The 16,542-nt window shown below is 51.8% G+C and overlaps 1 protein-coding gene across 13 annotated transcripts in view; it reads right to left on the bottom strand.

Moving 5' to 3' along the window:
* The window catches only part of TRIM16 (tripartite motif containing 16), a 49,379-nt gene that overhangs the window by 8,826 nt on the left and 24,011 nt on the right, over positions 1-16,542 (bottom strand). For 4 of the 13 annotated variants that reach the window (XM_081583894.1, XM_081583895.1, XM_081583896.1 and 1 more), the window contains 4 exons: positions 5,057-5,152; positions 2,153-2,386; positions 1,660-1,825; positions 1,096-1,191 (listed from right to left, as the gene is read on the bottom strand). In XM_081583894.1, the coding sequence (XP_081440020.1) occupies positions 1,096-1,191; positions 1,660-1,825; positions 2,153-2,386 (496 nt within the window). In that variant the 5' untranslated portion in view covers positions 5,057-5,152. Of the gene's footprint in view, positions 1-1,095; positions 1,192-1,659; positions 1,826-2,152; positions 2,387-5,056; positions 5,153-6,623; positions 7,115-11,607; positions 12,149-16,542 lie in introns of those variants that run through there. The other 9 variants (XM_081583887.1, XM_081583889.1, XM_081583890.1 and 6 more) reach the window with 4 other exon arrangements.

The raw sequence follows: 16,542 nt of genomic DNA, 5'->3' as shown, positions 1-16,542 counted from the left end.
GTCCATCACATTCTCCAGGCAAGAATACTGGAGTGGGTTGCCATCCCCTTCTCCAGGGGATCTTCCTGACCCAGGGATCAAATTTGCATCTCTTATGTCTCCTGCATTGGCAGGAGGATTCTTTTCCATTGAGCCAGCTGGGAAGCCCCTATATTAACTGTATTATCTGTTTGTAAAACATAGATATGCTGCTGTCCGGAAGCATGAAAGAATAAATAAAGGAAACTGGAAACAAAGAGGTCCCGGGGGAGACGAGGAGCTGTGGCAAGAACGGGGTCAGCAAACCCGAGGCTCCACGTCAAGACCAGAGCAAACAGGGTTCAGGAGTCGGCCAGTCAGAGCTCACCCCAAGAAAGCAAACAGAAGCAGGGTTGAACAGTGAGTTCCAAAGAGATAAAAGTCAGAAAAATGAGCCTTGATTACCCAGACACGTCCTTCCTCTCCCAGGAGACGAGACCTCCCCTGTCTTGTTAACCATGAGCAAGTATTGATTGGAAATAAGTGTTTCTAAAAATGCCAACAGACCAGGACACTTCCGTGTCAGGACAGGACAATGGGCTAGGTAATTCCAGCCAAGTCAGACTTAAAAGGGAGCCACCTGGTAACCAGCCAGGATCTTCAAAGGGGCCAAGGTTGTGAAGGACACAGAAGGACTAAAGGACTGGACACAGACTGAAGGAAGCTAAGGAGACCAGAAAACATCTGTGACTCTGGACTGGGCTTCTGACCAGAAAAAGGACACTGGGAGCAACCCTGGTGAAATCTGAATAAATGCCAGCCAGCAATGCTCACTTCCTGATTTGGATCAATGGACCATAGTTATGCAAAGTGCTCACGTTTTGAAAAGCGAGGTGAAAAAGGTGTATCAGAATTCTTGGTCCTCTTTTGTGCAATGTTTTTTTTAACTCTGAAATGGTTTCAAAATTAAAAGTTCTAATTTTTTTTTGAAATTCAACTTATTTAAAATTTAAATGTACCCTCTGGAGATAGACCTGAAGTTGCAGCAACCTGAAACCTGCTGAAAGATGGTATCTTTGCTTCCAAAGCATCACATGCGCATCCACACCCGGGAAAGCAGGGCGGCTCACGACTTACACTGGAGGAACTGCTGCCTGGTGCAGGGCTCGGGCTTTGAGGTCCGATGTCTGTGCTCAATGACAGCACACACCTGAGTCCTGATGTCGTACTCCTCTAGAAAATAAACAGTTGTGAATGCTCACCTGTCCAGGTGGGCAAGAGAACCTAAAGAACAGGAACCCCCCACTTCAGTTGCTCTTCCCTGGGCCTCCTGGGGAAGGTAGGGACCAGACACTAGTCACGCTTCAGAGAATCCTGCTCAATGGACCACGTCGAAGTAAAAACTGCTGAGGAAAGATCCCAGCCTGACCTGGGTTTCACTTGAAAGCATAGGCATCAGTGACCTCGGAAGTTAGTCTGCACTTGAGTGGAGATGCGGGCCAAGCGCATACCGAGACCATGTTGTCTGATCTCAGTTGTAAGTTAACATCATCAAGGTACGTGTCCACCAGCAGCACGGTCCAACCAGAGGACGGCTCTGAAAATGGGATGTTCTCTCTCCACCCCTGTTCTGTTCTCCCTCCCTGACTCCCACCTCCCCCACCAACCCCTCCAGAGATGTCACAAGCCCTGGTGTCTCACCGTCCTTAGAGAACTCCTGGAGCTTCTCCTTGTAGCTCTGCAGCAGCTGGATCAGGTGGGCAGTGGAGTCCGTGATAACCTTGTGGATGCCTGACAGCTTGTCCTTGAGCCCTATGTAGACGCTGGGGAAGGCGCTGTCCTCCATGTTCTTGAACTTGCAGTACTCCTACAGGAAAAGAAACACAGCAGAACCTGGTTTCTGTGCTTCCTAAACAGGGCTGCCCTACTCAATACAGCACCTGCTGCATCTGTGACACGGGCTAATAGGGCCGTGTACTTCACAAAATATAATGGGTCCAGCTCAGCACCTGACCACATAGAAGGCATCTTCCACGACCTGGTCCGGCCTCTCCGCTCTGGGCAGACCTCCTTCCTACTCCTGTTCTCTGCTGCTCTCTGCCTCATTTATCAACAGGGTGGTTGCCTTGCCACATCCACCGCAGACCTAGCAGAGTGAGGGTCTCTCTGGCTCCGGTGTTGCAGTGACCCATACCTCCAGGAACAGCACGGGACTGCCAATGGCAGCGATCCTGTCCAGCTCCTGCCTGGCCTTCTCCATCTCTGCACTCCGGTACTCCAGGTGGGTCTTGATGCCATTGGCCTGGCCCAGGGCAGCTTGCTCCTTCTCCTCCAGGAAGAGCATCACGTCGGCCTGGGCCTTCGTCATGGCAGCACGGAGCTCCCTGAACTGTTCCTCCACCCCGGCCTTCACCTCTGACACGGACATCTAGTGGCGAGGGGGTGGGGGAGAACCGATGAAGAACCCATTAGTGATTAGTGAAGCACCAACCTTATCAAAGCTCAACACAGAAATGTAAACCCACACGTGCGTGCTCAGTCATGTTCAACTCTGTGACCCCACAGACGGCAGTCTGCCAGGCTCCTCTGTTCATGGTGTTTCCCAGGCAAGAATACTGGAGTGAGTTGCCATTTCCTCCTCCAGGGGATCTTCCCCACCCAGGGATCAAACTTGCGTCTTCTGAGTCTCCTGCATTAGCAGGTTAATTTTTAACCACTAGCGCCACCTGGGAATTCCAATACAAACCCAAGAAACCCTCAAATTAGGGAACAATTTCCTATTATAAAAGAAAGTCTTTATTCTCATTTGAATCCTGGGTTCCATAAAACAAGAAGGACTCCCTGGGGTGTGAGTCCTTATTTGCTCTTCATTAACTTTGTCTCTCATCCATCGGACGAGACTGTGCATTGTCTGCTGAGCCCAGCTCTGACAGTCAGGTTGCTCTTCAAGTCTGTGACATCAGTCTTCCTGCCTGGACAATGGACTTGCTCAGTGTACTTGATAGTCATATTTCTTGCCATAAATTAATAATTTGGCTTCTTTGCACAAATCAGTAGCATGAATTTGCTTTCTCAGCACTTCATTATGTCCAGCTAAACTACCCACCAAGGAGATCAAACTCTCCAGCAAGGAGATCAAACCAGTCAATCCTAAAGGAAATCAACCCTGAATATTCATTGTAAGGACTGATACTGAAGTTGAAGTTCCAACACTTTGGCTACCTGATGTGAAGAGCCAAGTCATTGGAAAAGACCCTGAGGCTGGGAAAGATTGAGGGCAGGAGGAGAAGGGGACGACAAAGGGTGAGATGGTTGGATGGCATCACTGACTCAATGGGCATGAGTTTGATCAAACTTCAGGAGATAGTGAAAGACAGGGAGGCCTGGTGTGCTGCAATCCATGGGGTTGCAAAGAGTCGAACACGACTTAGTGACTGAACAACAACAAACTGCCCACTGGATCCATCTGAGCTGAAAGCACATCCTCTGGTGTCTGGGCCAGGCACAAAACGTTTAGGGCATGTGAAGGTGACCACAGCACCTAAGCATTGCAGGACAAGCCTACCTGTGTGGAATGGAATGCCACATTCAAAAATATGTACAACTAACTCCATGTGATGAATAGTAGGGATTTGTCTGATGGCACCTGTGTATGTGGGAGTCTGTCCTTCCATGTCTTTAGTAAATGCCTTAGTCAAGGTCATATTTACAACTTCAATCCACGTTGTTTTCAACAGTTTCCTCTTATCTTTGGTAGTTCTTAGCTACTGATGTTGACAGGTGAGTGGGTGGGTGGATGGATGGATGGATGGATGGTTGGGGGAGGGGTGGATGGATGGGTGGATGAATGGATGGAGAGGTAGAATCATTCTTCATATGCAAAGATGCTGCTGCTCCTAACTGCCAAAGGGCACACGTTTTGCATTCTCCTCTGAGTTGTGTTTATTGGCTTGCCACTAATGAGAAGCTTTTGTGAAACTGTTTGGGTCCACTTAGAGTTTATTACAGAAAGTGGTCAGAAACCAGAGAAACTAAAACTAAGTAGTCTGGCATACCATTATGGGACTTCCCAGATGGCTCAGTGGTAAAGAACCCGCCTACCAATGCAGGAGACGCAAGAGACTTGAGTACAATCCCTGGGTCCGGAAGATCCCCTGAAGAAGGGCATGGAGAGCCACTCCAGGATTCTTGCCTGGGAAGTGCCATGGACAGAGGAACCTGGTGGGCTAAAGTCCATGGGGTCGCAAAGAGTCAGACTGAGCACACACACACCATTGGCCTTATCAAGCTGCTGTTGTTGTTCAGTCACTAAGTCATGTCCGACTCTTTGCAACCCCATGGACTGTGGCACACCAGGCTCCTATGTCCATGGAATTTCCCAGGCATGAATCCTGGAGTGTGTTGCCATTTCCTCCTCCAAGGGATCTTCCTGACCCAGGATTCAAACCCGCAGTACCATCCACTAATCCAGCCGCTCTCACCTCTCTTTTCTGTCTGCCAGGACTTAGGACAGGTGAGAATCTCATGCCGAACACCCTCTCATGGTGGAAGAAGCCAAGATTATGCATAATTTCTGGAGCTCTAGCTAACCACTCCCCTCGATTCCCACATATACCATTTGCTCCTGGTCAAAAAAGCATATGCAAATATACAAATAAGCCAGAGCTATCACAGGACTGGAGGAGGGCACGGCAACCCACTCCAGTATTCTTGCCTGGAGAATCCCATGGACAGAGGCGCCTAGTGGGATAAAGTTCACAGGGTCGCAGAGTCGGACACGACTGAAGCGACTTAGCACATGCACACATCACAAGACTAGTTTGCTTCTACTTTCTATTGTTAAAAGTAAATCACTTGCCAGTTCTGAACCTTGAACTAATTTCACGGCAAATCCCAGTGACAAGGTGACACCACCCTACGGTGTAGCCAACCTGATCTGTACCCCCAGTTTCCATCAGATGATAAGACCTAAGGGGCCTGCAGAGGTGGAGGCCGGGCCTGTGGATGAGTCCCACGGTTCCGGGTGGGCCTGACTGAACCAGCAGCAGCAGCCAGCCAGGTGTGTCAAAGCCCGGCAGGTGACCCCGGCCAGACTTACCAGGACAGATTTATGGTTAGCCTGGAGCCTGGAGATGGCATTTTCATTCAACTTGAGTTTCCGCTCCAGGTCTAACTGGGTGCTCCGAAGCTCAGCCTAAGAAGAGGAAAGGTCAGCAGCGTTAGGGAGGAAGGTGCCCATGGCACCCAGAAGGTCCCCGGGAGCAATGGCGCCACCTGCCTTTCTTCCACAGAAAGGAGAGTTTGCCTCGGAAGCTGCTCTCAGGAGCAAGCTGGGCGCCCTCCGTGGAGGCAGAGAGGGTCCACTGTGCGCCAGCACTACCAGCTGAATCTCCTCCTGTCATTGTGATCATGCCCACAGCAGGTAAACACGCTGTCTCCATCGCACAGGTGAGAAAACAGAGCCACGAAGGTCACGCAGGTGTCAGTGGAATTGACAGGGCCATTTGGCCCTGGAACAAGCTGCCAGGGAGCACGGGGGCTTGGAGCTGGCAGTGAGGGGACCCCAGGGTTTCTACTTAGCGCCAAGACTTTGGGACAAAGTTGACTTAACGCTTCCACACTTGCATTTCTTCACTGTGAGGTGGGGAGAGCTAGTGTCCAGTTCACAGGGTTCCTGTGAGGATGGGAGGCAGTGGGAAGTCTGCACAGCAGCTGGCACCTCACGGGTGCTCCATCGGTGGCAGTGGCATCGTTGACTTCGTCATTTTACCGGTGCCTCCTTGGCTGCTTTCCACCATGGAATCTTCTCTCCCGGACGCAGGCAGGGCAACCCCTCCTCGCCGAGGTGAGTGCCCACATGAGAACTCCGGGTTTGCCTGCTTTGACCCCCACCCCCTACCCAGCCCCACTCCGCCTCCCTAAGCACTCTCTGCCCAGAACCTCACAAGACAGGAAACCAGAGCGTTTGTGAACTTCAAAGGCCCCCGTCACTTTCTGCCTCCACAAGGGTGTGAGACAGCAGCAACAGAAAGGACAGCTTTCGCTGCTTTTCACAGCAGCGTGTGTCAGCACTGAGTTCTGAGTCACTTGCCCTAACAGGTCTTGGACTGGCAGGGAGCACCTGATGAGTCTCCCCTTCCTCCCACCAAAGCCTGCAGTAATCCCAGGCCCCAGGGACAGAAGCCCAGGCGGGCAGGGGACCCACCTCGCTCTGCCAAAAGCCAGGAACATCTGTTCAGGCTCCAGGGTTCTGACTCAGAGCTCATGGGAGTCCACTGACTTCCCATGCCTGAGACCTGATGTCCGGGAGTGGGGGAAGCGGGGGAGAAGGAGGGGATCTGACCTATTTGGGGGAGATTGTGGAATCCTGGTCTATCAGAAAGGCTTACCCAGTGAGCTGGTCCAGGTTGGGCGGCGGAAAGGACATGAGGTGCTTGTTTAAAAGGTGGTGGGAGACACAACAGAACATACAATGGCAACAGCACAGACATGAGAACATGTTCAAGGGGTCAGCCCCAGAGTGACCCAGGGACCCAGGAGATCCCCAGAGTATATAGGGAGGAGTTTCTCCCCACTGTCTGCAGACTGCCATTAAAGGAGAAAAGGACTCCAAAGTGCCTCGTGGGAACCTCTGAGTCACCCCACCAGTGGGCACTCCCGCTTACCCATGATAGGCGGGACCACTCAGGCAACCAGCACCTCCAGTTATTCCTGTTCCTAGAAAATGATGGGGTGCCTCAGACCCCAGCTCCAGGATTTCCCAAGACGTCACCCTCACACACATCGCAGGCCAGGGCAGGCTCTGCACCAAAGCAGAACAAGGGTGCCAGTGAGTGTAAATGCCCCACATCCAGGGGCACGGAGAGCTCCGCCCACCTTGGCGGAGAGAGGACAGATGCTGTGCAAAGGGCACCGTGTCTGTGATCCAACACCTGCCAGCGGCAGGCTCCACAGCCCTTGTCAGACCCTCTAGCATCTCTTCTGGCACCTCAAGAAGATGTTAACAGACTGTTTCTTGCTTTTTCCTCCAGGGCGCAGGTGGCACCCAGCTGGGTGGCCGGGGTCAGGTTAGAGATGCAAACTGGAACAGCAGAGGGAGTAAGGAGAAAGAAAGACATTCTACATGGTGTCAGGCACTCTGTGTCCCTCTGGGACACTAGAGTCCCGCCTGGGCCCTGACTTCACTCCTTGGGCAGCTGGTCAGAGCCGACTACATGTCAGTCCAGTTACGTAAGGCAGCCTCCCTTCTCTCGAAGGCAGTAGAATGTTTAAGAAAAAACAAGTTAGATAATACTGAGTCCAACACACTCCTCAGAAGTTCTAGAAGAACTCTTCTCCTGAATGGCCTCAAGCCATCCGCCTTCTGGCAGCAGACAGCCATGAACAACGCCGACTAACTGCTCCCCTGAGAACTGGGGACACTTGTGGCTCTCAGAACCTGGCTCTTGCTTCACCTTGAGCTTGCGTCCACGTCCCTACCCTGTCCTTAGCTTTCTGGAACTTGTGCTGAGGTTGGAGGCAGTGACCTGCCACGAATGGACCTATAGGTCTAAGACGGGGTCTAGCCCAGACCTTCTCTCCTCCCAAGACCCCCCACCCCTCACTACCAGGGGCTTCCTCCTAGGAACACACGGCTGAGCTTTTGTGTTGCCCCAGCCCTTGGACATCCAGGGAGCCATGGGCCTGCCTTGGCTTCCTGATTACAGCCCACGCTCCCTGAGAGGGTGCAGCACACTGAGCCCACAAAAAGCTCTTGATAATGTTTGATAAACATAGCGAGGAACAGAAAAGCAGTCATAGAAATGGTACAGATTTCACAACACGCACACACGCACACAGGCACGCAAGCATGCAGCCTCACTTCCCGGCAGCGAGCCTGAGTTCTGAGAAGGTGAGCGGAGTTAAGACGAGCTGCTCTTGAAAGCTAAGGGAGAGAGATAGACTGGGAGTTTGGGATTCAGTTCAGCTCAGTTGCTCAGTCATGTCCAGCTCTTTGCCACCCCATGCACTGCAGCTTGCCAGGCTTCCCTGTCCCTCACTATCTTCCGGGGTTTGCTCGAATTTATGTCCATTATATACAGGATGGATAAACAACAAAATCCTACTCTATAGCACAGGGAACCATATTCAATATCCTGAGATAAACCCTAATCGAACAGAATATTTTTAAAAGAATATATATATATGTTAAAACTGAGTCACTCTGCTGTACAGTGGAGATTGGCACAGCTTTGTAAATCAGCTATACTTAAATTTAAAAAAAAAAATTTTTTTTAAGTTAAAGGGCCCTGGGAAGTTGGCCCCAGGAAGGGGAAGAGGTGAGTCCCCACAGGAAAGGGCTGGGCCCTAGGAGCCCAGCAGCACAGAAGAAATAATCAGAGAACAACTGGAATTCCCAAATTCAGAGTTTTTGCCCACAGGCATAGCTGGAGAGCATAGGAGCCGCAGAAGAGGCTCAGTTGGAGAACTGAGAAACCAGTTGCTCTGCAGACCCTGTACAGGGTCCTGGCTGCCCTTTGTCCCTGTGGCTGACCCTGCCTTTCTCAGTTTCCTCTGCATGACAGGCTTGCCTGAGCAAGCAGCCCTAAACATCATCCAAAGTGACCTTCAGCAAGCAGCTCCAGCAAGTTCAGGCTGGCTGAAGGAAAGATGGAACTTCTGGAGCCTTACTTAGGTCTGTTAAGGCTTTCCAAATAATCCTGGTAGACGTTGCAGCCTTCTCAAGGAACTGTGTCTTGTGTCTTCTGAGCTGGTCTCCTGGCAAGAAATCTTGCGAGAGAGCACTTACTGGGCAAGCTTGCTCTGAGTTGAAAGCAAGGATGCAGGCAGAAAAGCAGAAACTCACAAGCAGACCCGCGAGCAGAGGTGGTGAACAGGCCAGCGCCTAGATCTGGGGCCCAGGGCCACCACACTGCTCCTATAACCGCCACTGCTTTCAGCACCAAAAACTGTCCTGGGTGTCTTTGTGTTACCTGACACAGCTCCCTCCTGGGATGTCCGAATTTGGGGTTCCCCACATGTACTACATAAGCGGTCCCCAAATTTATTAGCACCAGGAACTGGTTTCGTGGAGGAAAAGTCCTCCGTGAATAGGGGGATGGTTTTCTGGATAATTCAAGCACATTACTTATTTCTATTATTTATTGTGTACTTTATTTCTATTAATGGTAAAGAATCTGCCTGCAATGAGGGAGCCCCAGGTTCAATCCCTGGGTTGGGAAGATCCCCTGGAGAAGGGAATGGCCACCTACTCCAGTACTCTTGCCTGGAGAATCCCATGGACAGAGGAACCTGGAGGGCTACAGTCCATGGGGTCACAGAGTTGCACACAACTGAGCGACTAACACTTATTTCTATTATTACATCAGCTCCACCTCAGATCGTCAGGTATTAAATCTCGGAGGTTGGGGATCCCTGCACTAAACAACTCTCCCTGCTCAGAATGACAACTACTCAATGTCTCTGTAACGCACCAGCTTACACTACCTTTAAAATTCATATTGTATCTATGCTGCTACAGGCACAGAATTTCTGAAAGGAACGAGAAGGAAGAGTATATGATGGTGTTTACCTCTGAAGAGGGGCTTTCCAGGTGGCTCAAAGGTAAAGAATTTGCCTGCAATGCAAAAGATGCAAGTTCGATCCCTGGGGATCGATGTTATGCCCATGTAGAGTTATTCCCCTGGGTCAGGAAGCTCCCCTGGAGAAGGAAATGGCAACCCACTCCAGTATTCTTGCCTGAAAAAATCCCATGGACAGAGAAGCCTGGCAGGGCTATAGTCCATGGGGTGGCAAAGAGTCAGACACAACTTAGTGACTAAGCATATATACTTCTGAAGAAGGAGATGCGTGGATCCAGGATGGGAGGGAGGGAGACCTTTTCTGGTAAAATCTATTGCAGTATTTGGTGGAGATTGTTCCTCTGTGTGTATGTACATGCATGCCCTTTCCAGTTAAACATGACAGAATTCTGATATTATACCCTGAACAAGGGAAATGCACTCTGCCTTCAACTCTTTACTACATGTATGGCAGGTTTTTGGTGCATTTAAAAAAAAAAAGTAAGGTTATAATATTGTGACCTTGGGATCCTTCCTTGTGTCCTCCAGTGGGTGGCCTTCCAGAAGCTCCCATCCCTCACCCCAGACTTAGCCGTTCTGTATGAGCTTGGACAAATGTGGTGGGGATGAAGAGTCGCCACCTCGTAGAGTTATCCCAGGACCGAATGGGGAAATCCCAGGGAAGCATGTTGCACATGGCAACACTCCAAGACCAGTTTCCTCAATTACCTGGAGCTCTGTCCTCTGACCTGTCTGTTGATCCAGAGCCTCCTCGTGGCCGTGAACACGAGGAGTGGGTGGAAATAACCAGCTCTCCTGACCGGACGTTTCCTGGCACTAGAGATGCTGGGAACAGTCAACAAGTGGATTCTAGAGCTGGAAATGGTGACTCACTGACATCTGGGATACAGAACTTTCCAGAACTATTTCCACTAACACCAGAAAAAATCCACATTTAAGGGAGGACGTGGAAGAGGGACCCTGATAGGAACCTGCCCCTCCCAGGAAGCTCCTTCTCAGCTGTCTCGGAGCCCTGGGCCAAGGCACTGTGCTCAGTGCCAACAAGGGAGCTGCCCAGCATCTGGACACAAGAAATGTGGCACAGAACTTCCCTTGTGGTCCAGTGGTTAAGAATCCACCTTTCAATACAGGGGACAAGCGTTCAATCCCTGGTCAAGGAACTAAGATCCTATATGCAACTAAGCCAGTGTGCTTCAACAAAGGTCCGATGCAGCTAAATAAATAAACATTAAAAGAAAAAAAAAGAGAAAGAAAGAAATGTGGGACAAAGTTCAACTGCACATTCCCCCAACTCCCTCCCCCCCCACCAACACACCAGAACAAAAGTGCTTGTAGGAAGTTCAAGTAAGAGAAACAAAGCATTTAAGTCTGTTCCCAAGAATTCTCCAGGCTCTCAGCTTTAGGGCAGAGAAAAGCCAGTTGTTCCAGGAACAGTTTCCCTATCTGATAGGAATAAAATTACAGGCACAGTGTTTCTGTCTCTCCTGATGCCTCTATCTGATGCGGAGGTTTATTTTCCCTAAGGGAAGTGGTCCTTGATGTTGTCCAGGACGGACATTCCCAGTTCTATGTTATCTCAGCCCATCTCAAGGTCTTGAATTTCATAGCTGGCACCTCCAGAGGGGCCCTGTCTTCCGATCTCGTTTGGGGTAAAGGGAAGAAGAGAAATTAGGGGGAAATTTTGGCTCTTTTCTCTAGAATTTCTGCCAAGGTTTACATTTCATCCATTGCCACTCAGACCTGGCCAGAGGGAACACCACTGTCCTCAGTCATACACCTTGTATACCCCACCCTCAGACACAGATCAGCGCTGAAAGCTGAGTGAGAAACAGCAGGAAACTAGCAAGACGAGCGACAGACAGACAGGGAGTGTGCAGGGACAGTGGGGCCAGTGGGGACAGAGGGAGCTACTGTAGCATCCAAAGCCAAATGCGAGACATTCACACTGGGTGTACCGCCAGGTACCAAGGCTGAAACAACGCAGCCCCAGGAGCCACGGCAGAGGCCTGGCGGCCTCCCCTGGCACACAGCCTCCCCACCTCCCTCTCCCCCAGATCCCGGCACTCGCCTCCTTGACCCTGCGGGTGGCATCCAGGGAGACCAAGGCGTGGCCCCTGTGCTCCGCCTGGCTGCACTGCTCGCAGATACACTGCCTGTCGGGGTTGCAGAAGGCGATCAGTGGGCTGCGGTGAGCAGGGCACACCCTCAGGTCCCGGTCCCTGGCGGGCTCGGTCAGCTGGTGGCCATGCAGCTTGCTGTTCTCCTGGTGCGGCCGCAGGTGCTCCGGGCAGTAATTCACCATGCAGGTCAGGCAGGACTTGACGGCCCTCACCCTGCTGGCCCCGAGACAGAAGTCACACAGGACCTCCTCCTCCTCCTCCGGGCCCTCCGCCTCAGGAGCCCCCTGCCACGCAGAGCCCCGTCCCCCAGTTTCCCCTGGGGGGCTCCCCGGGCCCAGGTCCTCTTCTTCTGCGGGACTGGCCGAGCCCGAGTCTGGGCTGAGAGTGGCTGGAGGGTGAGCAGGGACCCTGCCCAGCGGGCCTGGAGCCATCAGATCTAATTCAGCCATGTAGTCGGTCTGCCGCTGGGAGCTGGGCTTCCTCTGCCTCTGGGCCCAGGATCCGGAGCCCCAGTCAGACAGTAGAACCACGCCCAGACAACTGCAGCCGCGGCAGGACTTTAACTGTTTCCTCCCCCAGAGGCAACTCGGTCGCTCATTACTCCACTGAGCTGAGAGGACGGCCAACTGTGATGGCCACCAGGAAGCCTGGGTCCTTGGGCTCAGTGGCCCAGGCTTCGACCCCTCCTCCAGCCCAGAACTGAAACTGCTATTCTTCTGTGAATCATTTGCACCCCCACCCCCACCCCATAATCTCAGCCAAGGCGGGTCAGTCTGGAAAGGACTGGAGACTCCTCAGATCTGCGGTCAAAGCCGATGTTGCTTTATATAACTCGACAGGTTTGACTTTTTTGTCTTCAAGTTTTTCTTTCCTGGGGCCACGCCACATAGCATGTGTTCAGTCGTTACGTTGTATCTGACTCTTTGCGACCCTGTGGACTATATCCCACCAGGCTCCTCTGTCCATGGGATTTCCCAGGCAAGAATACTGGAGTGGGTTACCATTTCCTCCTCCGGGGGATCTTCTTGACCCAGGGATCAAACTTGGGTGTCCCGCATTGCAGGCAGACACTTTACCATCTGAGCCACCTGGGAAGCCATCAGGGTAGTCCCCTCTTTTCAATTTTCAAAGGGACCCAAAATGTAAGGACTTATGCAATACGGCAGCCCTTCATCCCTTCCCACCTCTTAGAATAGGAGGGACACAGTTGGGAACAAGATCTGTGTCTCTGACCTTTTGCATATGACCTTCTCCATTCCAGGAGAAGGGCTTCAAAGCAGGGGTCTAGTGGTGATCAGGAGGGTCAGGAAGAACTTGTCTCTTTCCACATAAAACTAAGCAGACAGCCTTCTCGGGCTGCACAACCTGCCCAGGGGCTCCTAGAGATGGCTGGTCTGTTTATCCACTTATTAAGGTTTCCCTAGATATGGTGAGGGCTTCCCATGTGTCTAAGCGGTAAAGAATGTATCTGCTAATGCAGGAGACACAGGTTCGATCCTTGGGAAGATCCCCTGGTTTAAGCAACAGAAACTTATCTTTGCCCAATTCTGGAGGCCAGAAGTTCAAGATCAAGGTCTGAGCATGGTCGGTCTCTCCTGAGGCTTTCTCCTTGGCGTGCAGATGGCCGACTTCTCCTGTGTGCTCACATGACCTCTGCTCTGTACACATCTATGTCCAGATCTGCTCCATTTATAAGGACAGCAGTCAGATTTGGATGAGGAGCACCCTCATGACCTCTCTCCTCCCTTAATTCCCTCTTGAAAAAGTCCAGTCTCCAAATTCAGTCACATTCTGAAGGTTAGGACTACAACATATGAATGGAGGGGACACAATTCACCACGTAATAGATGCCAGAGGATAAGACGTAAGCATTTAGCTCCTTAAGGGAAAGATGGGGATAGACAGCACATGTAGCATCTGCCAGGTGGGCATCAAGGAACCAGGATATTCCAGGGCACCTGGCCCCCATCTGTATCCATTCTACAGCTCCCCCACCCCCGCCCAAGGATTTCTCCAGATACACTCAAGGGATTTGGAAAACTAAGGGAACAGAGACAGAATGGGGTGGGGATGATCTGGCTCGCCCCTGAGATTAGCGCTGGGGTGGGTCCAAGTCATGGCACCGCCCCCCGCCATGGCTCTCCACCCATGTGAGTTCTACAGGATCCAGATAAAAGCAAATAAACCAAGAAGTCCTGCCTAGTGTAGGAGGGCAGGGAGGCAGTAAAAATCTATGTCAGGCGCAGCCCTGTTTTTTGTCAGCATGCACAGAGCGTGCATCTCAAGATGGCCTAGACACGGTCCTTTTCAGCAACATGAAGGTTCTTAAGTTTCCCCGACCTGATTCCCCTCTCCACTGCTGAAGACACCCCAGAAGAGGTTTCCCTGCATTTCATTCCATGGTTTTTTCCCCTCATCATTCTATTTATTTATTTATTTTTGGCTGTGCTGGGTCTTCATTGCTGCACAGGCTTTTCTCTACTTGTAGCGAGTGGGGGCTCCTCTCTAGTTGCGATGCTCGGCCTTCTCATTGCAGTGGCTTCTCTTGTTGCAGAGGTTCTAGGGTGCTTGGGCTTCAGTAGTTATGGCTCCTGGGCTCTAGAGCACAGGTTCAGTAGTTGTGACACACGGGCTTAGTCTCCACATGGCATGTAGGTTCTTCCTGGATCAGAGGTTGAATCCGAGTCCCCTGCATTGGCAGGTGGATTCCTCACCACTGGACCAGCAGAGAAACCCCACTTCATGGCTTTAAATCTCCAGGTGGGAGGGAAAGGAGATGACTTCTCCTGGCCCAGACCATTCCTGGGATTTTAACAAATAGGGTTGCTTTCCTTTCTCTTTCTCTAAATGACCTGGTTCTGGAAACTGAACTGGTCTACTCACATGCCAGGAGCCTCTGATGTTTCTGGGGAGGAGAAGGGGAGGTAACTGCCCGGCCCAACCTGTTCCACAACCTCGGGCACCAGTCAGAAGGCACTGAGCCAGCCTCTCCTTCACAAATGGTCACCCTGCCCGCCCCTTCTCTCCTGCTGACCCCAGAGGGCAGCCCGCGGGCTTGGTGCCCATTGGAGCCCCAAGCCAGCAGACACGCCACAGCAGCGTGGAGAACAGGAAACCTGACACTCCTGTGTCAGCCTGACCTGGGAAAATCATTTGTCCTCTCTCAGCCTCAGTCTCCTCATCTATGAAGTGGACAGGCTGGCAAAGCCAAGGCCGGTAAACACATTCCCAGTTTGGCTCTCAGGGCAACTGTGCTGCTGCACCTGAGATCTGCCCGAGTTTGTGGGAAAGAGCACTGTGGTCTAGTCAGGACATCTGATCTGGGCCCGGGCCTGGAGAGCCCTGACCGTCTGGAGGCCCCTGGTCCTCTAAGGACCACGGAATCCACCTCAACTTCTAAGCCCCCTCCACTGCCGGGCCTGATGCAGCTCCTTCCAGACAACACTGCTACCTGAGCTCCAACTCGACCTCCCAGGGCTGTAGGGCATCTCATCATGCCCCAAGCCCTGTGGTGCAATGCTCCAGCACCTCAAGATTGGGGCTAATGTTCCACGTGTCTCCTAAGCCCAAATTCCCTACTGACCCAGCGTGCCACAGTCACTCCCTCTCTCCCCTGTGCCCCGGGTGCCCCAATATTCTCAGTCACAGTTCCCCACTTCCCTGCCTTAACTGAAGCTCATGCATGCTAAGTCTCTTCAATCATGTCCAACTCTCTTTGACCCTGTGGACTGTAGCCCTCCAGACTCCTCTGCCCATGGGATTCTCCAGGCAACAATACTGGAGTGGATTTCCATGCCCTCCTCCAGGGGATCTTCCCAACCCAGGGATTGAACCTGCATCTCTCACATCTTCTGCATTGGCAGGCGGGTTCTTTACCAAGCTTGGCTTTTCCCAAAGGCGCTGTTTCTCCCGCTGCCCTCCTCCCCCGACCCAGACCCCTGCCATATCTCAGGCTGATGTGGAAGTCCCCCATCACAACGTCCAGACCATCCTCCAGCCCTCTCATCACACCTGCTCCCTTGATGTCAGATGGAACCCCACAACTCCACACTCTCCAGTCCTCCAGGCCAGCCTCTGATCATTCAGCCTCACATGATACTAATGTTCTTCTTCTTCACAAAACAAATGTAATTTCCTTCTTCCCTGAACCACATCTGCCCTCGGGGGCCTCAGGGCCAAGCTGTGGCTTGGTTTTCCTTTCCGGAACTGAGGGAGGTTCCCTGCCCAGAATTTGAGCCCAGTGGTAGGAAATGGTTGGCAGGTAGGTAATGGTTAACCTTTCATGGGTGACTCTGTGATGAATAACCCCACAACCTGACACTCCCTCAGGGGCACATAAACAATGCGCCAACACACCCCTTCCAGGTTTCTGGGTTTAAGGTCATCCCCCTGAGGGCACCGGGAGAGCTCAGGAGGAGCTTTCTCCACCTGAAGACTCTTGTCTGGCAGGTTCAGGATAAGGAAGCCTCTCAGCCTTTCTCCTACGAAAAAAGCTTCAACACTCTCATTGAGGACTTCCCGGGTGGTCCCGGGGTTAAGAATCTGCCTGCCAATGCAGAGGATGTGGGTTCAATCCCTGGTCTGGGAAGCTCCCAAATGCTTCGGGGAGACTAAGCCCGTGTGCCACAACTACTGAAGCCCGTGTGCCCGAGAGCCTGTGCTCTGCAACAAGAGAAACCACCACAGTGAGAAGCTCGCACACCAAAACTAGAGAGTAGCCCCTATCACCACAACTAGATAAAGCCTGCACACAGCAACAAAGACCCAGTGCAGCCAAAAATAAAATAAGTAAATAAATACATCTTTTAAAAATAAAAATAATCTCAATGAATATTTTCATCTGTGTCTGCTGAGCTGTGATTTATAAACCTAATACTTGTCTG

Source organism: Giraffa tippelskirchi, chromosome 3, assembly GCF_054371585.1.
Source record: "Giraffa tippelskirchi isolate mGirTip1 chromosome 3, T2T-mGirTip1v1.2.pri, whole genome shotgun sequence".
NCBI lineage: Eukaryota > Metazoa > Chordata > Mammalia > Artiodactyla > Giraffidae > Giraffa > Giraffa tippelskirchi.
Note: the sequence above shows the minus strand (reverse complement) of the source record. Positions and strands in the feature narration are given on the sequence as shown.